Source organism: Typopeltis vanoorti, chromosome 2, assembly GCF_054136105.1.
Source record: "Typopeltis vanoorti isolate ZY-2024b chromosome 2, IOZ_Tvanoo_1.0, whole genome shotgun sequence".
NCBI classification, from domain to species: Eukaryota; Metazoa; Arthropoda; class Arachnida; order Uropygi; family Thelyphonidae; genus Typopeltis; species Typopeltis vanoorti.
In genome coordinates this window covers 49,716,606-49,740,229 of record NC_143550.1, presented here as the reverse complement: position 1 = coordinate 49,740,229, position 23,624 = coordinate 49,716,606, and the positions used below count along the sequence as shown (strand labels likewise).

At 35.4% G+C, this 23,624-nt stretch overlaps 1 protein-coding gene across 1 annotated transcript in view; it reads right to left on the bottom strand.

Annotated features, from left to right (window-relative positions):
* Positions 1 to 13,577: 13,577 nt before the first annotated feature.
* The window catches only part of NetA (Netrin-A), a 120,068-nt gene continuing 110,021 nt past the window's right edge, over positions 13,578 to 23,624 (bottom strand). Inside the window, exons 3-7 of the mRNA XM_090404852.1 lie at positions 22,718 to 22,867; positions 22,103 to 22,144; positions 15,523 to 15,591; positions 14,513 to 14,701; positions 13,578 to 14,135 (exon numbers count right to left, since the gene is read on the bottom strand). Of these exons, the coding sequence (XP_090260978.1) occupies positions 13,999 to 14,135; positions 14,513 to 14,701; positions 15,523 to 15,591; positions 22,103 to 22,144; positions 22,718 to 22,867 (587 nt within the window). The 3' untranslated portion in view covers positions 13,578 to 13,998. The remainder of the gene's footprint in view (positions 14,136 to 14,512; positions 14,702 to 15,522; positions 15,592 to 22,102; positions 22,145 to 22,717; positions 22,868 to 23,624) is intronic.

Sequence of the window (23,624 nt, the reverse complement as noted above, 5' to 3'; positions counted from 1 at the left end):
CATGTGTGACTAAGTTAAGGCATTCAAATATAAACTAGTTCTTTGGGAAAAGCAGTTGAAAAATAAAGATTTAACGCACTTTCCGACATGCAACATGAACAAATCAAGTTTAAGTCTTCACTTAAATGAATCGTATCAAAAATACGCAGAAATAATTGTAAGCCTTAGAACGGAATTTGAAACAAGGTTTGCAGATTTTAAATTTTTGGAAGACAAGTTTTTTTTTTTCTTTTTTTTTCTTCGATTTTTTTCAATAAATATTGAATCGGTGCCTAATCAAATGCAAATAGAGGTAATTGAGATCCAATGCGATTCAGATTTGAAGGCAAAATTTAGTGAAGTTGGCTTGCCTGGATTTTACAAATATTTATCTGCCAGATTTAAAAATACTCAAATTCGCTTATGAAATTCTATCCCTGTTTGGAAGTACTCATCGATGTGAGCAGTTATTTAAAATTATGAAGGGAAATAAGTCTCCTGTCAGAACCAGAATTACTGACATTCACCTTGGATCAGTTTTGAAAGTAATCACTGCGAACAAGATTTCCCCCGAAGTAGGAAAGTTAGTAGCAGAGAAGAGATGCCAAGTGTCAGGCATTACAACGATAAAACATTAATTTTATGGTTGTTCTTGTTCTTTTTTTATACTGTATTTTTCAAAATAAACCTGCGTTTTTTTTTGAAAATTGAAGTTTTTGTTTTTTGCGGCCCACATGAACTCAACTTCGTTTATTTGGCCCGTGTTAGCCTTTGAGTTTGACATGCTTGTTTTAGACTGTGTTTTAAGACGAATATCATCTTACGTAACTGCTAACTTTCTATTCTTTGTATAGGAAAGAGCGGTACTATGCAAACTCAGTCCTAACTAAAACGTACTTGACTCTTTTTACAAATAAAAAACTACAGTCTGTATTTCTGTATGTTCTAAAAAAAAGTCTCGGTAACTACAAGACATGTTTTTAAAATAGTGGAAAATCTAATATATAAACCGCATAATTCAGTTTTGCTACCAACACATTTTTGGTAGCAGAATTTAATTATACTGAAACAAGATCGAAATCACGAGATACAAATTATTTAAAAAATAAATCCTTTGCATGCAGGACGATATCAGACAAACCTTGACATAAAAGTTGACTCAATACTGTCGGTATTTTCAGACAAACACGACACAACACAGTTCCTGCTTAATCACATGTACCGATTACAACATTGTATAATCTGAGTAAGACCTGATTTTCTTGTAGTGCTCGTATTAAAAATAATACGAGCTAAAAATAATAGTATCTCGTAACAGATTTTGTTAAAAGTACGAAAATACTTGTAAAAGTAATTCTATTGTCTTATTCAACGAGTAATTGTAATTATTGTTAAATTTATGATCAACAACGACATTCCAGTGTAGGTGTGTTATAAGGGTTTCAAAGCGTTTTTATGTGACCTTTTGGCATAAATTAAATTCAAACACGTTGCTTTAGGAAGTAACATCGAACATCTTACCACTGCTATGTGTGGATGCCCACCTCTTTCGTTATTGACGACGTAACTAATCTACCAATTACTCTCCCCCCCTCCCCCGTAAATGCAAGGCAACCAACTACTGTTGCAATGGAAATATGAGAGCCAAAGGGCACGTCTGCCTGATGACATGAAATATTAAACAAACGGAACTGTTTTATAACACATCCACTCTACTCATACACACAGTAAGAGAGAGAGATTAGTTACGTTAATTTCCTTTTATAGTTATTACCTGTTTCCCTGTATGATGGCGCAACAATCGTTCAAATAATTAGAAGTAACCTATGCATTTTTGCTTCTTTTTTTTTTTACTTGAGAGAATTATGCATAATGAGATTACTATAAAGAAGAAATTTACAAATGTTTGCTTCAGTCATGTTCATGTTTTCATATACACTGATTTCAAAAAGTATGGAAAAACTGAGAAGAAACGCGTAGTATCCAAATGGAGGCGGCGTCATGACGCTAAGAAGTTTTAGCGGTGTAGTGGGACTTGCAGCCGCATTTGGGAACGCAAATGGGTGGGAGGCAAAATACCATACAAATAGACAGCGGATCATATAGAGTGACCTCCCGCAAGATAGTAGTTTTACCAAAAATAGAAAAGAGGGGTTCCATGTATTACCCAAAAGTAGTCCGGTTTCTTTTTTTTTTCTTTGCTTTTTTTATCCATATCATGATTTTCTTTTTCTGGAAACTAAAGTTTTTCCTTCTACTAAACAAGCAAACTAGCCACCGAACACACGCAGTTAACAGACAAAACTACTGTAATAAAGTGGTGTAATGCATATGGTGGATTGTGTAGTGTAGACAGCGGATCATATAGAGTGACCTCCCGCAATGAGTCTTGGGACTCCAAGATATTATCTAATAATAAAGTTTACATTGATTGTTTGCAAATAACATTTCGGTTTTTAATTTTTATTATACTTAAAAATATTTTATGAAAATTCGTAATAGTTCTGGTTTCTAAGGTGACCATTGTCTTGATTAAATGATATCATGATCCTAGCAAACTGTTAAGGGACTTTTTGGTATTTCATGATAACAAAAATTTCAAATACTTATTTCGAGACTTGAAATCCGCCAAATAGGATTAATGTTTTATTACTAATAGATTATTTTCCATTTTCAAAGACGTTTCGTAGCACTGTAAAAGGAATGACACATCTTTTGAAAGGGACGGAATGATCTTGAATATTTTTGAACTCCAGTTTTCCTCCGCACGAAATACGCAAATCGGAGAGTCCAAGTAATTCTCAGGAGGCTTCGACATACATACATACAATGCACTTCGACGACACTTTTAAACACCTAACCCAATTTTAATTTTTGCTGGTGTTTGCCAATTTATGAGAGCTCTTGTTTGCAATGACTGGTGAAGCAACCAGTTTGAGGCCAGTATATTATTTGTTATTTACATCGAGTTTATATGCAGGAGAACAGCACTTAGGTTTCTGATAGGAGGAGGGAAGAACAAAAACCGCAGACCATTTCCGTATGAAACTTGCTAATTCAGGTTCATTCGAAAAAGTCCTTATGAAGATTCTCTCAGTCAAATCACATATGACGATGACAAACGATTATCTGGTATTCTAGTAATTTGAATTAGATCATAGTAATTGAAAATACCTTTTTGTATATTATCTCTTCCAGCTTAAACTGAAGAACTCGTAAAAGTAATTCAGCCGACCTGCACTGTGGTTAGCACACCCGCTTCGCAACTACCAGGCTGCCAAACAGGTGGGCTAACCTTTGTGAATGATACTAGGATGAATTTCATCCATAGTGCTACTCTAAGTATTGAAGTTGCCTTGAAATAGTTTTGAACAGAGCGAGTTATAAAGAGTAGGACATGCAGCGTGGTGAAAGTCTCGTTCTGTACAGTGAGCAACTGCTTTAACATGCCATTACACTCACTGGATTTGTTCCACATATCACCGTGTGTGTGTGGGGGGGGGTGGATTGTATTATCTACAATACTCAGAGCATATTCTGAAGGGTATCATCTGCGGTGCATGCACGAAGAGGTGAGAGCAGACTTCGAAAAAGTCTTTTGAACACCAATCTTGATTGTAATCAAGCTAGATTGTGAGTGTGTTATTTGATGTTTCAATTTTATTCGAACTATTATTCCACTGGCATTTTAATAGGCTCAGATCAGGTTCTTTCTGCCCAGTGAGCTTCAAAGAAAAGGACAATCGGGTACTTCCCATTGTCACGTAAACTGAAAAGAATCATTCGCTACATACCTCCTGTATATTTATACCGTCATCGCATAAATCAATGATTCCTATAAATATGTGAAATGATCTGTTTAATGATATATGGGGCGTGATTTATTTATTTATTATTTTGCATGCTCTAGAGACGCGTGCAGTTTAGTATCAAAACCCTTCTACAAAACAAATAAAATAAGAATAATATTTATTTTTAGATGTTTACGTCCACAAGGCTTCGAATCTTGCAGCCTTAATGTGTAAAATTCTCGCTTCCCTGCCACCATAAAATGCTAGCGACACCACACAGCAGATTTTTCTTCTTCTTTTTCATGAGACTCTCACCTAAGACATGTTATAAACCTGTAGTACCATGGTGAGTTAATGTTTGTCAATCATTTATTATTATTATTGATAGATATAGACGTTTCGGACAGAAGTTCCGATTGACAACTGATATAGAAGCTTCCGCATAAAACTTTTACCAGTCTTGTAATTTGCATGGATCACATGAAAGAGGCGAAAGCATTACGATATACATGAGGGAGCGACACAGTGATTGAAACTATTCAACCCTTGGAATTCTCAGATAAAGAAAGACATAGCCATAAATAAATTATAAATATCTTAACAGAGAACCTTTTGAATACAAATCCAGTCAATTTTCCTTCATAAATAGAAACATGGTTAAGAGGAATCCAACACTCTCCAAACATATCAACTCCGAATTGGAGAAATCGGTAGTACTTCTTTTTAACAATCCTCGGCATGCACTATGTTACGAAAAGAGTTTGAACCGGCCTGCCAAATTATGTACAAGTGACTATGTAAATGATGTCGACTGAGTTCTAGAAGGATACGTATGGACATCAGTAAGCACTAGATTCCTTTGGGAAGTAAAATGGTAACGACTTCGGATGAACAGATTGGTGATCTCATACTACAAGCAAGTCGGATAATTTTCCAAAAACAAGAACTGAAAATACTTAAAAAATAAATGGTCCAATAATTTGCGTGGGAGCATTCTCTTTATAGAATGACTGACTATTTACAGAACACAAGACTGACACATCGTTGCTAACTACAAACTTTCACTTTATCCAAACTGGAACTGGAGGATGCTCTCCAACAATTGAAGACACGCCAATGCAGGTTAGAAAAAATCAAACTTATAGATGTTGTAACCTTTACAATTAATAAACATGGTTTCTAATACTGGTAGTATATTATTAAAAAACATGGATAACACCCATGTAGCCAACAACATCAAAGAAATAATACCCAAAACTATAGAGCCATTGCCTACCCATTTGTCCTTTAAAATTCTTGAAATTTTAAATGAAAATATAATAATACACACAAAAATGCATAAATGTTACATAAATACAAAATAAAAACAAATCCGTTGTTCTTATACTTCTAGATCTTTTGGCACATATTATGGAATACTACTGGACAAATTATAATCTGATAGAATGTGAAAAACACCGTATGTCTGTTTTACGAATCGCATGTCAGACAGCCCAAAATAATAAAAATAAATATGAACTATCGCTAGAGTAATTAAAGACGACGTGTCCTTCAAAGAGCAGTGTTATTATCTATTGTTTTTAACACATACCGAAACGAGACTCTGCCAAGATCAATTGCGGTGATTAGAATGTGATGAATATTAATAAGGTGACCTTTGCTATCCGATCTCACGTGAAAGCGGCGAATGTTTTCTTCCCTGAAAAACAAGAAAACTGGTAGAAAAAGCAAACGCAGCAGACATAATCCACTGGCTTCGTGTTCCTAGTCGCTTTGGCCCTAATTCTAACCAGACCAAATCTACCCACACCGAGCCTGTATACAGGTAATACCGCACTACAAAATGCACAGCGATATCACTGGATGTATTATCTATATGTAAAACTAAAAGCCCCACTGAACTTATTTATATAATAATTCAATCGGAATTCTTGACCACTAAAACACAAATAGTAAATCTCAAGAACCCGACATCTTGCTTCTACCATAGCGAAGTTCTACATACCACTGCATTTCAACTATACGCGTAATATGCTCTGAGTATTATGTACGTCAGGCATGTCAAACTCGTTTACCTCCAAGAGCCAATTTAAGAATTATACATCAAGCCGCGGGCCGCAAGAGAAACAAAAATCTCGAAATAAAGAAGAAACAGATTTTTTAATATTAACATTAGAATATAAAAGTACAAAATACATATAAAATATACAGTTTACATATTTAAATAAAATTATACATATAATTTTTTTGAAGAAACTTGACAACGTTTTTCATTAACGAAATCTTCAAAATTTGGTTATTGAATTTGTTGAGCTGTAGTAATTTTCGATATTGCTTGCACATGCTGGTCTGTTAATCTTGATCTTTCCTCAGTTTTATTTTTCTTGAAAGTTAAATAGTTGTTCGCATAAATATGTGCTACCGAACATAGTAAAATACGCGTAATTGCACATAACACATTGGGGTAACGATCGACTGATAAATAATTATAGAACTTTGGAATTCCAACATCCATATATTTTTGTTTCAATACGGAATCACACTGAATTCCAACTGTACATTGTCATCAACAGTTTCAACATCAGTCGATAGAGGAGAAGTAAATAGGCGAAACTGATTTTCATATTTCTTAAAATCTAAAAATCTTCTTTCGAATTCATTTTTTTAATAACTTAATTTGATTGGCATATTCTGATAATTTAAATTTCGGTGATTTTTGTAAAAATGATTGACAACATTCAAAATGGGATAAATTTTCTTTTTGAATTTGTTTTTGCCAAAGTAATAATTTCTGTTTGAAAATGTTAATATTGTCAAATAACATGGTAACTGCTTGATTTGCCTTGTAGCTTAAGATTAAGTTGTCTAAGGTGACTTGTAATGTTAACTGAAAAAGCCAGGTCCTTTATCCATCGATCATTTTTTAATATTTCATTCATAATTTTTCAATTCTAAAAAATTGGTAATTTCGTCCGGCAATTCGAAGAATCGCTTTAAAACTTTGTCTGGAAAGCCAACTAATTTCTGTATAATAAGGTAGATCGCTATATTCACTTTCTATATCTTCTAGAAAGTTACTAAATTGGCGATGATTAAGCCCACGTGCACGAATATAATTTACAATTTTACTGACATTTTTTAGGGACGTGTCCAATATTTAAAACTTTGAGCATAGTGTTTGCTGATGAATAATGCAATGAAAATTATTATTACCTTGTTCTTTGCATTTTTCTTTTAAATTTGTAACATCTCCTTTAACAACACCAGTCATGGCAGGAGCACCATCAGTTGCAAGACAAACTAGCTTTTTTAACGATAAATTTATTCATTCAAAACTTCCATAAGGGCGTCAAAAATATCCACTCCAGTGGTTGTATCGTGCATAGGAATAATTTCTAGAAGTTCTTCACTTACTTTTAAGTTCATGTCACATCCACGAATAAAAACAGCCAGCTGAGCGATATCCCGTGCATCTGTACTTTCGTGAATTGCAAGGGAATAGGTCTGAAATGTTGGAATTATTGAATTTAGTTGATTCCTTAAGCTCCCGGCTATATCATCAATTCTGCTAGCAGTGGTATTTCGAGATAAGCTTATATTTTTAAATCTCTTTAATTGATTAGGACACAACACTTCAACTGCTTTAATAATACATTCGCGAATAAATTCCCCTTCGGTGAATGGTTTCGACTTGCTTGCAATTAAATGTGATAACAAATAACTGGTTTTTACCGTAGCTCTATTATCTTCAATAGGTTTGGTAAATACACTTCGTTGATTTTAAAGTGAACTTTAATTCTGACAATTTATCTTCACAAAGTTTCGCAACATATTTGTCATAGTTTTCTTTATGATTTGTATCGTAATGCCTTTTAATATTATATTCTTTGCAAGCTGCAATAGAGTTTCTACATATCAGGCATATTTCCCCCCCCCCCCTTGAATACAAAAATATTGTAACTCCCATTTTTCTTGAAAACTACGATGTCTTCAATTAATCGTCTTTTACTCATACTGGTTGAAAGTTTAGACATTATTTTTATAAATTCTTTATTAATTATAAAGAAGACCCTACACTTTCTTACGACTTGAAAATTGCTAACGGCTAGCCTCTGATTGCTATGGTCAGCGGATGTAGCCACGTACGTAGACTTGCTAGTGAAAATTCGATATTTATGCAGTGGTGTAACAAGATTTTTTGAAATGACAAATAGGACATTATTTCCTTTAGAAATTGCAGAGTAGTTTGGCGTATAAAATAATCTTAAGTGGAAATGTTAATTTTTTTAAATATGTTTATTTAATTCGGTGTTGTCAAAAGTTAAATAACCATATTGGTTACAGAGTTTGGCCGGCCGCATGTTACTGGCCGACGGGCCTCGTGCGGCCCGTGTGTTTGACATGCCTGATGTATATGAAAAATATTCGATAAATAGATCCAGAACTTCATCGCTTTAAATACAAGTTATCAACGAAAACACCACACAAAATTAGAAAGTTTCCTACAAAGAAACAAACGCAGAACAATTTTTATATAAACTACAAAACAACATTCTATAATAGGGAGGAGATGTTAATCTCACGCCTTCATCCATACTCATTCTATCCTCGAAGACGATGAAATTATGCTTCCTCTACTATAAATTATTATTATTATTATTACACAAGACTATCCCCATTAAGCAACACAATACAATCTTATCTCGATGCTAATCTAAACTGAAATAGTGTAATAGACTACCAACATCAACAAATTCCAAGAACTAAGATGCGACGCTTACACGTTCCACAGTGGTGAAAGACAAAATTTTGAGGTAAAGTAGTTAATTAAAATAAAAGAGAGAGAAGAAAAACGCATTTCAATGTAGAATAACCAGAACAGTGGATCAACAAACCATTTCTCATATAAATATTAACCACTAACAAACATCAAGCTACAATTTAATAAGAAAGATCATGAAAGGTTGTTAAGAGATGCGCGCACGTGTGTCTGTGTGTTTTTATAGCAGTTAAATGGTGCCCCAGGTAGGAATAAACCCCACTAAATTGTAGCAATCTAGAATCATCCTCATATGGTGTAAAAATAAAATAAATAGCATAATAAATTAAAACAAAAAATCCCTAGCCCACTATGGGACTACTGTAACGTACAGTACTATAGCTTTTCAATGGTGGGAATCACGTAATAAATAAAATAAAAATAACCTTAATGCAAGTTTTGGCGATGTCTGTAGAAATTCGACCACATACAATGCTGCATAACTGTTGAAAAATTAAAAAAAAAAAAAAAGAAAATATTCACCTAGTTAAGCTTGATTATAAATCAGATTTAAATCATATAAATTATTTAAAAAAAAAAAGGTATACTTCCTTTATTTCTTAGTGACATCTTCATTGCACGATTCCATACTTAAATATATCTTGTGTAATTTTTGCTTTTTTGATAGTTTTTACGTAATATTTTCCTCGTGTGCAAGCACAATGTCAATTTTACTTATCAGTTGACAACACGCGATTTCCTTTTGAGAAACAGCCAGAAAGTATTCTTATCGTAATTTTAACGATTACCCTTCGTAGTTGTAAAACTAATTTAATATAAAAATTAATGTACAGAATCTGCGTAGCTCAATCGTTAACGATAAGACTCGGAGTTTCGAAAGATCAGGGAAATGTAAGAAACAAAGATTCTTTATGATTTTATCAGTGAAGGTAACCGTTCTCGTACGGTGGTGGAGGTTAATTTTCTCCCTCAGGTTATATATTAATATTTACCATTGATGCTCGTTGAAATATGCATTTCAACGAGCATCAATGTGGAATATTCCGCATTGATTTTTATATCAATCCAACATGAGAAGTTTCGAAACTTGCAGCATATTTTTTTTTCGCATGTGTGAGCAGAGGATTAAGACAAGAAAGAACGAATCTGCTAATATTGTTTATGAGCAGCTGCGGAATTCATGAGAAAAGGCTCACTACAGGTAGACGGAATGAAAGCGTAGGCCCTGCAGGTTCGATAGGTTGGTGGTTGAACTGTACATGGATGTTGGGCAGCAACTGGACGTGCTACTGTAGATCCACTCCAAATGTGAGAACAGTATTCTATGGTTAGGAAGATTTGGAATTTTTACGGGCAGCTGAGAAGGTCAAATATAATCTTTGAGCTGAAAGCACCCCTACAATATTTGGAGGGATGATGTGTTTGTGCCAGGAGAAGCCAGAGATAAATTTTAATCCAAGGAGATAAAGAGGAAACTGGTCTTGTCTAGCAACCTATTAGAGATCATTGAAAGAAGGTCATTTATATACGAGAGAATGATAGAACAGAACCCTGAGACTTTTCTCGATTAATAAAGAAGACAAAACTGCACACCATTGTTGTACGCACTGAACATCGTATTTTTTTTCTTGTTAGGCCCAAAGGCTTTTCACGCCAAGTAACTTGGCTTCTAAAACATGATTACAGCTTATTGCGTATGTTCTTCTGGTTGGTTGGTCTGTTTTGTGGAGTGAAAAACCTCACTTTCCGGAAGGAAAGTCTTCCACCAGAGTAAGAGACTAGTTAACTCACGTTCACCTGAAAAGTCCAAATAAAAACTTTTTTATACTGGATTCGAACCCAGGACTACTGTCTAGAAAAAAAAATTGACTGCACAGTTATAAAGGATGGAAAGTAGACCATATAATAAATCTAGCCTCGAAGTTTTTTATTGCCATTAACACAGTTTATTCATTATTAAGAGTTATGGCGGTGACTTGACTCTAAACCAATTACTGTCATGCGTCACTTGATTATATTACATGAATCATTAGTGCGAGAATTCGACCTGCTGTAATTTCGGTTCAATGTTGAAATTCAATGATCTGTTCTTCCTTGTATTAGTTTCATTATTGAGAATGTAATTCTTTAATGAAATTCGAGGAGTACTGAAATAGCTGCTTTTAAGAACCAGCCTCCTACTTCCTCCGCACTTGGCTTCCTTTCTTAACATAAAGGATGGGTTTTTTCCTTAATGAAACAGAGTACACTGAGTTAGCTTTGTACTTCGGCGCGATAACGAAGTACCACATGATATCAACGTCACGTGCTTCTGTTGTAAATAGGCACACCTATTCTCTGTACGCAATCAGTACACGTTTGCCAGTAATGGGTAAACGTGGCGACGTAAGACAGTTTTGACCGCTGGCAGATAGTTGGGGCCCGGAGGGCAGGTGCCAGTATTTCGCAAACAGCTGCACTTGTTGATTGTTCCTGTACTACTGTATCAAGGGTGTACCAGGGCTCGATTAACCATGAACAGACATCCAGCAGAAGAGCTCACATTGGTCAGCCACGCATGGTCGATCCTAGAAGTGAGCGTCGGGTGTCACGACTGGTATCTCAGCAACGACGTGCAATGGGGAATTCATGAGTCATACAGCTCACCCACCAGTACAACAGTGGGGAAGTTCGGCCCATTTCCACATGCATTATTCACCATACCTTGCTTCGCCTGGAGTTTAACAGCAGAAGACCAACAAGGGATACCCATTATGACGATCAGGCATCGCAAACAACGCCTCGCATGGGCCAAGAAAGGTCGGCAGTGAACTCTCGACAGATGGAAGGTTCATCTGGAGTGATGAGTCCCATTTCCTGCTGCTGCACCATGCTGGTGGTCTGGTTCGCATTTGGCATAAACAGCATGAAGCCCTATTCCTTGGTTGCACAGTTGGGGTTCAACAGGCTGGCGGAGGTGGTGGTGTTGTGGTCTGGGGAGCTTTTTCCTGGCGTGCCCTAGGTCCGTTGGTTATCATCTCACAAACATTGAATGGTGAATGCTACAGGGACCTGTTAGCTAACCATCTCTATCCATATCCTGCAGGAGGTCTACTCCGACTACAGTGCCATCTTTCAGCAGGACAACGCACCTTGCCATCGGACTCGTACAACTACTGAGTGGTTGGAGGAATACGACACCGAATTCACCACATTGCCTTCACCCCGAAACGCCGGTTACTGCAGTGTTTCTCAATGTGGGGTGTATGCCCCACAGGGGGGAAATTTGGATATTTGGGGGGGGGGGGCAATTAGGAAATGTACATGCACATATTTATATTATACTTTTTCAGAACTTGGTTGACTATTATGCTAGAGGGGGGGGGGGCATCAAAAAAACTTTGAGAGGTTGAGGTGGGGCATGATCCAAAAAAGGTTAAGAAGCACTGGGTTACTGTGACCTAATTGAACATGTGCAGGATATGCTAGAATTGCTGATCCTCCTTCATGGAATGAGCCTGAACTGACGGAATTGTTGCAGCGGACATGGGTCGAGTTACGCATGGAGGATGTTCGACACCTTGTAGAATCTGTTGCTAGACGTCTGCGAGCCGTGATTGCACAGAAAGGTGGACCAACGCGTTATTAAGTGGGTGTAACTAATGCAAAGCTAACTCAGTGTGGTAGGTAGTCGACTTCTAGATGGACTTAGATGAAAAGTCAATGATAATAGTGTGGAATTACTCTAACATTGGAGGGGGGAATATTTTAATGGCACATTGTATAACAAATGCACCAGAATTAGTCCAGTCTTTATTAGTTTTTAAGTATTAATTTCCAGAGAAAATATTTGAGAACAAAACTAGGCGACTTTATTTTTTAAAATTTATTTTAAAAATAAATTTATTATTAAAAATTATTTTTTGAAGGAGGCATTCCTTGGGACCACGCGAAGGAAAAAGAATTTCAGTTTGATATTTGCTTGAATCCACGACTTTTTTTTTTTTAACCGCTTACAAACCTCATGCGAGTTGTATTATGGAATTACAGCTTCAGTGTTTGAGAGGATTCTTCCCACAATCTCTTCAAATTTTAGACTCTTCCCAACAGAGAACAGACTGATTATGAACTGTTTTATGTAAATCTCACCTTACGGAGAGTTATAAACCTGTCATACAGTCCTCATACATCTAACATACTATCAAGAAAAAGAAAAGAAAAAAAGCAATCGCCTTTTTGAAGACTTCCTTGAGTATAATACATACATTATTTCCATAATGTTCTCATAGCTCAAAATGCTTTTTATTGTCGTAAATTTTCTACGCAGTATTGTTAATATTATTGCTATTACGTGCCACCTCCAGGGAGTCCAAGGACTCATCGAGAGAAACAAAATACTTTTATATAAGACACATCAAGTTGATAAACAGCCTTAGGAATTTTAAGTCTGCTAACTTCCTTTTCCTGCAATCTCATTACTACGTAGAAAATTTCCTTGATGTGTTTCGTAATAATCACCTATTAGCGTTTTATGCATTTCTGCACACTACATTGGTCTGTGCTTATTGAACGGTACTGCTCAGTCTAGACCAACTTTGATGAAATTTGGTATTTAGAATCGTAACTAAATCTAGAATTGACGATGGAATTTAGGTTTTTTTTTTTTTTTTTTTTTTTTTTTTTTTTTAACCGTGTCATTAGGTTTGCTTTAACAGACCGTGAGGAGTCTCTGAGTTACCCATGTTTTTCCATTCCATGTCATGACCATAGTGCTATGAACATAATAAGGCTTCCACGAAGGCTCTAATTCTAATAGGAAATAGGATCAGAATATTTTTAGTATTCTTATATTTCTATACGTGTTTAGTTTATTCGAATTTCATTCTCTGTCATGAATCTTCAATAAGAAGACAGCTGACATATTTAATGTTTTGGAAGACGTTATGTTACACTTAGTCTGAAATTTGCGATCAAGTTCTAGTAGAAACTGCGCATGTCATTTATGAAAAAAAATCTACTCAAGACAAAATTGCTTTCATTTCGAAGTTTTTATTAACTATGTAAAGGAATGGCCAGCAAATGCAAGCATTTAATTCAACACTTAGCCGCCTGAAGCCATGAAATTTAAAGTATGAAAATAGCATATTTGCATTCCAATTGTAAAATTTGTAAGCTGTTTAGCAATGCGGACATTGAAAAACAAAATATATCGAAAAAAAAAGTTAATTTATTGAGAAAAAAAAAAGAGTTCGAGGAAAAAAAAAACTATTTACAACTAATAGACAATTCAATAAATTCTTATTTCGTTAACTAACTATGGTTCTCTTGGTCAGTTGCTGTTATGTTACAAGTCTCTTTTCCTTTTGCAGTTCATGCTGCATGTGACGTCATTGGCACGCGGACATATGTCCATTGTTGATCACTAGACAGACCTGAGTGTGGCAATAATGGCTTTTGCTTCTCTGCCCATTAATTTTTACATTGGCCACTTCGTTGCCTTCTTTGGAATCGACGCATGCGCCAAGCCCAATCATCTTTCCATTCGATGACGGTACTTCCATTGTCTACCGTCAGTCCGGAAAACTTGCTGCTCTCAATCTCGTTTCCTGAAAATATGGATAAGAATAATTTTTTTTAAAAAAAAAGGTTCAAATCATTGCATTGTTCAAAGAAATTCAACAAATATAAATGATGCAACAATGAAATATATTTTTGGAATCCTCTTTCAAATGTTTATATTTGCTGATTTTAGGCCTGGCACTGTTTCAGACAATAATATATCGTGTTAAGTAGTAAATCATTAATCTATTGAAAGAGTTTGGGGGATGATATCAAATCCCCTTCACTGTATGCAAGGTAGCTTCAGCCTTTGTCGAAATAGATTTACAATATTAAATACTCGTTGATTAACATTTTAATCCAATAAAAATCAGTATATTTCATATGCATTCTTTTACTCATAGCATACGCAAGGTATTCTTACCTAATATGAGGTAGGAATGCCTTATACGTAATCTTGGGCAATTACACTGAGCATCTTCTAGAGGTAGCCACAGGGGCTGCGGTCCAGTTCGAAGTTTTACAAAACCAGTTTTAAACACTTGTCGAATATGCACTGTGAAGCGTACCCAGTCGCCTAGATTCTCTCGCGACACCACTTCACCTTGGATTGCTGCAAGTAAAATAAATATTTTTAAAAATTTCAAGTATTTTTGGTCCAAGGACATTCACACATTGTTAAAAGTAATGAAATCATAATCACCTGACTACAATCAAATGTTGACCTACCATTTTTTTTTTTTAATGAATGTCGTAAAGATTGAAACTTTGAAATGGTATTAAAAAAAAAAAACTTTACATACAAAATTGTTACGAAGGGAAAAAAAAAAATTGATTCAACCTCACTTGGCATATTACTACAAATATGGATAATCAATTATGACGAAGGTCACTGGTAGAGAACATACAAAAGAAAATGACAAGACGGTAGTTGAAATGAGGGCATGATTTATGTTGAAAAGCTTGTGGGCTGTAATTGCGGTCCACAAACAAATTCTTTATAAATAAACTTAATAATACGGACTTAAAAAAAAGTGGAAAGCAAAAGTGTAAGGTCATGTTTTTATGTCTAGGAACAAAGTCGATTTGAAAAAAAAGTAAACTGCCAACAGCAGGAATAAATTCCTGATGACGTTTGTCTACGTCATCAGGAATAGACAAATTTGAGGAAAGTTTAGAAAAATATTTATTAATGAGTGGAAAGGAAGAATAACATTAAAAAATTCCCATCATTAGAATGTCGTTTAGGCTTTCTTTTTTGCATGGTCTACTGACGTAGGTACTACTCAAGCCTTTCTGAGTGGAATTTGATTCTTATTAACTAACAAAAACACTCTATATTAAAGTTTTTTTAATTAAAATATTGACGATTAATAATTAGTTGTAAAAATAACTTATGTATACAGAGAAGAAAGAAAACGTAATCAACCTTACCGTAATCTTTCTTGCAAAATTTCTTCAAATTCACCCTTCTTTTGGTCACTTGACATTTGGAGCACTTGTCTGCAATGAAAGAGGACCTATTTAAACTCTTTACGTTATGACTTTTTTTTTTAATTAAAATATATCCACCATAACTGGAACAAATTAACCCGGTTAAACACTACAAATAACTAAACCGCAGACGACATTTATCATAACAATTAGGCATGAAGTCAGTAGCACCAGCTGATTCGATTCGTCTTTTAACAGAGCTTAATGGATCTTTCTTAGCGTTTACTGATGCGATTCTGGTTTGGTTCGAACTCGGTGCCGAAATGAAAATTAACACATCATTAAAAATAAATCTGCATACAAACTTCCTTATGGATGTACGTAAGTAGTGTCATTATAATAATTAAGAAAAAAAAAGCTTTACATTTTTTATCCCTGGTGAAACATAATATCAAAATACTGAAGTTGCTGTTTGGTATTATAACCAAAAATAACTAATGCTAATGAGGCCAGTGTAATGTAGTGTATTATGTCTATTAGTTGCATGCGTTCTGCCCAGTTTGAGGGATGAAAACCCAGTTTCAGAGAGGTAAACCGTCCTTCCTCTCCACGAGACTGGTTAACTCACTTCCAACCAAAGGGCAACACGGATTGACTGAGCTGCAGAGGCTCTCAAAGATGTTGAAGAGTTCATTTGATATTCATCTGAAGGGTAATAGTCGATACATCTGTAAATGCGTATTCCCTTAGATTTCTCTATTTTTTTATGTACGGAAAGCTGAAATTTATTTCTTAAAGATAAAAACAAAAAAAATGCTCGTTTGTTTCCGTCTGTCATTTTGACTTCTTGAAGTGGTTCTCACACAAAGAAAATGTTTTCCAAACTAAGATACAACACTTCGATTCATTTTTAGTGAGAGATTCATTAGGTAGTCATTAAAAAATGAGGTGGAGAACTAAGATGAGTAGAGAATTTTGCATACGTTGTCGAGCTCCGTGTATCATTAATAACACTGCATCGAAAGTGAAGAGGGGAAAAGTAATTAACTCTGAAAAACCAAAAGATATTTATTAGACCACTCCAGATCTTCAATAAATTTCTACAGCGAGGGTCCAATTTATTAGAAATATTACGTAACGACATTTCAGAACAGCCTCGATTTTATGAACCCCGGAATTGATTCTATTGGTTCCGAAAACACTCTGCAGATACCCCCCTTCCCCCAAAGGCCATGAGAAATTCATGCAGTTCCATCAGATTTCTAAATGGTTGTACCTATCGTTTCAGCAAATCACATTAGTTCCAAGTAATGAATGATTGTTTTACAACCAAAAAGTGTAACAGATCCCTGTCTACAGCTTAATAATATACAATAAGGTTGTCTTGGGATAATATTTTGATAAGGCCATTGATCGAAACTTACTATCTTACTTAACGTCTTATTTCATGCTATTCTCGTTTGTACCTTAAAACACAAACTCCATCGTATTACAAAGCTAACAACACTGTCTTGAACCGTTCTTCTGTGACATTCCTTCCGATTGTTGACGCATTTTTTGGAGAACAATGGACCTAAGAGTTAACAGAATAAGAATTTATTCTCTCGTTCAAGAAACTAGGCCACATTAATATAAAACTTCCTTACTTTGAGAGTGTTTGCTTTCCTAGGAAGTAACAGAATGCTGCGAAATGATCTTTGAGCAAACAGAAGAAAGTGGGAACCACACTACGGACTTCCATAGCAATGAAGATGAAATGTGGATACGAGCGGCATGCCTACTTCGGCAATGAACAAACAAACATTTCATAGAAGGTCAATGACACGAATGGTTGTACTACTGACTTGTGTCCACCAATGTTGTTTTCATTTTGTTTTTTTAATTGGTCACGCGTGTAAGAGACTGTCAGTTCTATTGATAAATAGAGTTGAGTCTATTTTCGGTTTGTTTATTATGCGTCGATTTGAAAAGAAAAAAGGCTTAGTGAACAAATTTAGAAGTTTCCCATAAAGTTAATTGATGGAATAATTTTCTTATTATTAGAAAGTATCAAGATTTGCACGTTGATTTTGATTCTATTTTAGGTGGCATATTTCAGATATGACCGTAGTGGTTTCAAGGAATTCTAGCAAAAGAGAAGTAGCTAACATATCGCCGCCTCTCAAATTTCGAGGTGGAGATTCGAGAACTCAAACGCGACATAGCGAGGGGGGGGGGGGTACACCAAACATTCTCAATGAGTCCATCGAAAGTTTGCTGGGGGAGCCCCAAAAATTGAAGTTAAGTCACTTACGCTGTTCAGTTTTAAAAACGTTGCACCATTCTGTTCTTCCTTGCGTTTTTATCGAAACAAGAACTTGAGTAATCTCGTGATGATAAAGAAACAAAACGAATGTATTAGTATGCATTAAGCTACAGACTGAATAGGAAAAGGGTTGTAAGAGACAGACAATTATTCCTTTCCTATAAAAGCAAGAGTTAAAAAAAAAATTTTTTTTTTAAGTAACTCAAATAAAATTCCTAAGGATCATATTGCAATTGCGATCACAGCCCATAATTGTGCAATACTAATGAATTATAATGTTCAGTCTTTATTTCACATTTAGGATTATACATTTATTTTTTCTTAGCTAACTTTTATCTAAAAGAAGTACGGCAGTGCTTAATCCTGTCTATGACTCGAAGCTTGTTAAATTGATAACAACTTCTTTAACTACATGTAAGTTACTCAGGGTGCTGGGGGAAAGAGTCCACTTATCCATAAGAAATTTTTATTCTTCAAAAATAAGTAAGCAGTAAGGAGAATAATGTGCAGGTAACAGACAACACACTCGTCTCGTGGCTTACACTGAGTAATTCTAACTAATTTCACTATTCTTACGTTACATACACTTCTTGGAAGGAAGTCAACGGGCACACCCATGGGCAAGGTTCATCGAGCTACGTCACGGGTCACGTGTTGGTAGCCAGTATAAATTGGAGGAATAGGATGCTCCCAAGGCAGTGCAAGTGTGTCCGGATGAAATGGCTGCGAGAAGGGAACTGAGGGAGTTTACATGGAACGTTGTGATAGGATTGCAAACCTATCTGTTCACGAATCGCGCTACACCCCTTACCGATCACATGGACAGGTGTGGCCGGTGCTTGATGAATGTCTCTCTTACCTGAGTGCGTAATCCTTATTATGAAATTCGGAGGTGGCGGTGTTGATGGTGTGGTTCTGTTTTTCCTGGTTTGGCCTCGGACCTCTGCGATGCTACGAACATTGAACTTAGAGAGATATCTGAAAATTTTGGACAATGCAGTGTTTCCTGCTTTGTCGCATATGTACGGAACTGACTTTTGTCTCTTTCAGCAAGACAATGCACCGTGTCATAAGGCTGCAGCTGCTATAACTGCGTAGAGATGAACGTCACCACACTTGACGGGCCTCCACAGAACCCCGATCTCAACCCTATTGAACAGTGGGATGAACTTGAGCGTCGAGTGAGATCAAGGGATGTCCGCCCCACAACAGTCCAAGACCTCTTTACATGTCTACAGGAAGAATGACCCAAAATTCCCATTGATTGCTATCGTACGTTTGTGGAAAGTATGCCCCGTAGGATTGCTGCAGTCATTGCAGCGAAAGGAGGTCCCACATCTACCTTAATAACCACACCCGTCCATCTGCTTGGCAGAGGGAATCTGATCCATAACACAGCTTTCCAGGAATCCACATCCCAAAGTACACACGCTGTTTGTACCCCTGAAGATGACGCTGCATGTTCGTTCGGGTAATGTGGGGTTCGAAATCAACGGACGCTATGGTGTCCGTTGACTTCTTTTCAAGGAATTGAAGGAAACAAATTACTTTATTTATCCCCTGAATTACTTCGCCATGAGTGTGTTTTTAAGTACAAAAGAAAAGTGTCTACCTTACTGAGTAGTGTTAAATAGCAGATTGTTGCAAGGATTATTTACCAACATAATAAACAGAACGAACCCATCTTTTGCACTTTTTTTTTGTTTGTTTATGAAAGTATTATATTAAGGATTCGTTTAAACCTGATTTTCCTAAACATAATCCATTTTTATTGTAATTTATATTTCTGTGTTCCTTAATATTTCTTGATTTTAACTTAAAGAATAAAAAAAAAATTATATTAAGGCGACTTGCAATGCAACTTCAATTTGTGGTCACCAATGCTTATAGTTGCATATAATAATTATTTCTTTCAATCTTTCCTTTCATGCTAGGGGCTGTCATTGTATATTTAAGCAATCTAAGACTGCCTTAAATAACTTCATTCCTTTAACTTTCTTTTTAATATGAGAATCACCAGAAACTTCTGTAAAAGTATCGTGCAGTGAGTGAAATAGAGGTTAAGTAGTCCCTGCTCTAGGGACCAAACATGGAACTTTTGTAAGCCACTTCAAACCTCCAATAAGCAAGATGGCAGTTTCACACCGGATGATGAAAATCATTCTCTTCCTAAACCGAGTCACACTGTCACAATGTGATCAGACTGGCAATTGAAAATACGGGGTTTAAGTTTTTATTGCAGGAATTAAAGTCCGATTTAATGTATAACTGAATACGACTTAGCCATCCATCTATTAATCTAAGTTTTTATGTGAACTATTCTTGTAGAACATGATCGTGAATTGGTAGAAATGAAAAACTTTCTTCGTGTTTTAATTACCTCCATTACATTACTTAATTGCAAAAATGGGTCCCCGTTTATAAGTTAACTTTAACCTTTCTTCTTTGTTTTTGTTTAAGTAATAAAGAGAATTTTATGCCTTTTTTACTTGCAGCAGGAAGTCACTGACTACTCCTATTACAAGAATTATTACGTCCAAAACCGACGTGTTGTAACTTCGAAGCTAAATATTATCAATCCCATCACTTTTAATCAACAAGGACATTCAACAGGAAACAGCCTGCAAAATGTGAAGTGCTAAACCATATTTAAAAAAAAATATAAAAAATAAAGCAAGAAAGTTGGCAGTATAAAAAGTGGTTACTTGGCAATGACAATGAAAACATTGCCAAGTAACACTCTGAATTTGCATTTTCATGTGTAATATTTTCAGCAATGTTTTCATCGCGGTAAATAGAAGTTTCCAGTGAAATGCAAGCAGTACTATAACAATAATAATAACAACAACAATGTGACTGATTATTAAAAATTGCTGCAAACCTTCTATAGTTCGCCCACCATTTCTAGATCCCTTCTTGGCTTTGTGCCAAGAATAGTCGATTCATGCTGAAGGGGAGAAAGAAATGAAGGATGTACGAATTGGTCGCCAACATGCGAAATCACGTGCTTTCTTGTCTGTCGCTGTACTAGTACTAGCTTGATTTTTGTTGTTCTCTTTTTGCATTATTTTTTTATTATTAATTTGTATGATGGATCCAGTACAGTCAACAAGTTCTGTTGTTAAACGTTTCAGTAGCTCTTACTAAAGAGTATTGAATAATGTGCTGACATTCAGCGAAAACGAATCGTCAGAAGGCCGTCTTCTTGTTCCCCTTTCTCAAGTCATAAAACGTGCAAGTGCAATTGCGGGCGTATCGGGGTCGACTGTTAAAAGAATTCGTAGGGAATCAAAAGGTGAAGGTAAGCCAAAATTGAAATCTCCTAAAAAAAAAAAAAAAAAAAAAACCACAGAGTAAAGAAAACCATCGAAACCGTAGCTTTGAATGATTTTGATGTAGACATTATAAGAACTATTCACGAATTTTACGTATTCGAGAAAAGAGTGCCAACTATTCTGAACTTGATTCCTGTGCTTAAAGAAAAAATTAATTTTCCTTGGAAAAGAGAAACTTTAAGGAAAATACTTCATGAAATCGGATTTTGTTTTAAAAAGTCCCAGAATAAAAGGAAACTTATCATGGAGCGAAGTGACATTGTTTTATGTAGAACGCAGTATTTGCACGTATTAACACTCTACGTACATTTTTCCAACTGTTATACAAGCAAAATAGTTACACTTTAAAAACAACAATGTTCGTAAAAGAAAAACTAAATTTTCCGACCTGTAATAATAAACAAACTTAGTTTGTTTATTATTATTGGGATGTAATAATAAACAAACTCAGTTTGTTTATTATTACATCCCAGAAGACAGACTGATTCAGTAGTTTCGAGGGACCTCAAATCGGTGGGCGAACTATAGTTTCTCAGCACTTGGCATGCCGATTTTTAATAAGAGAATTCAGCCAGAAAATATTTTTAAAAATGTAATATTTTAGCAAGTTGTATTCATTTGTTGTTTTCCTTCTCCCTCTGGTTTATAGAGAATTAATGAAATGTTTCCTTATCCTTTGATCTCAATTTCCTCACTACTAATGCCTCTCTTCAACAGACTGAGCTTAAAAGGAATTGATAGCCTAAGGGAGCAAATTGAACGTTTGAAGGGATACGACGATGTTACCCACAGAAATGCAACGTACGATTAAATAATTACAAATTTTGACAATTGTTTTAAAAATTAATCTTAAAAGATTGCACGTTCCTTATAATTGTATGTAGATGAAACATTAAAAGTTCTTAAATTTAAAAAAAAAAAAAAAAAAAAAGCTTCTTACCGTTTTTCTTTGAGTGCCTGGGAATGTCAGTCCTTGGAGCTTCTGAAAATAGAAAATTGAAAACCGATTAACAAAGCTTGCAGCATTCAAAAAAAAGTTAAACGACAAGCAAGAGACATTTTCTTAGGATTCCAGTGTACAATGTAATAAAATCATGCATTCTGTTGGTCATTTGATTTGAATTAATTTGATCTGCAGGTTGAATTCAGGATTGAATTCAGGACCATAATGTAGGATGAGGTGGTTACTCGGATAACCGAAGGGCTTTCTCAAAACCAACTGAGTTACATGGGCGCTGTTAATTTTATTGTGTACGATTATATATGGCTCGGTTGGACATTAATGTGTTCTAAATGTTTATCAGCAACAAAACCAGTGTGTTATGGTAAACATTTGATAACTGACAAATCATTTTGACATAATTTAATATAAATATGCAAGTAGATTCCGTAGATCCGGGAATTACTGAGTTATTGGCCGTATGTATATCTTCTAGCTTGCATAGGTCAGTTCTTTTGCAAGATAGAAATATTTTTGAATATTAATTCTTTGGGGCATATACGACCCACGTGTAATTCATTTATGAAAGTAGCAGTGACATTAATTCAAACTTACTGACGCAAGGAGCGATGGGGGAACGACTTTGCTGGAATCCTTTGGCACATCTATTACAAGTAACGCCTGTGACTCCATCTTTGCAAGGACACTGACCACTAGTTTGGTTGCAAGTCCTTCCTGATGATCCAACCGGATGACAGTCGCAAGCTAAAAACAAGGAAAAATAATTTTTTTTTTTAAATTTATATTTAAAAGGAAGTTATGTATTTATGAAATATTTATATAACAGAACGTGCTTTTAATACGCGTTCTGATGCAAAAAAAACTTCTTGTAGTAGTAGAGATTGATAGCAACGAGCTCTTCTATACTTACCTGCCCTTATGTTATTAATATATGAGTTGAGATCAAATTTACTGAATGTAACAAAGTTAACATTGCAATTAATTATTCTTTGGTTAACCAGTTTTGAAAATAAAAGCGTGCGAACACTGAAGAGGGCATTTTCCACGACATAAAGTTCAACTTTTAGAAAAGGTAAAGGGGGGGTACGTTTTTAATATTCCTTGGGGACAATGACCAAAGGCCATTGATAGCTTTTTTATTTCTAAAAACAAAATAAATGAAAAGGATAAAAATAAAAGTACATGGATAGGTGGACACGGGTACATAACATGTCTTTCCGACCAATTAAAATATATACTCGGTAAAAGCAGGATCACTGCAAACAGAACAAGTGAAATGAGTGTGCTTAGGTGGACAGATATATTACAGACCCGTTTGGCAACAGTAGGTTTCGACTTTATCGGTTCCGTCTATCCATTTAACATGGGACGGAAAAATTTTGGTGAAATATAATAGATCAATCTATTTGAAATCATCAATATTTAGTGCCCACCACCCACACGACGCAAAAATGTGAATTTACATTTGGACAGTGAAGTGCCAGTGCACATTTTTATAACA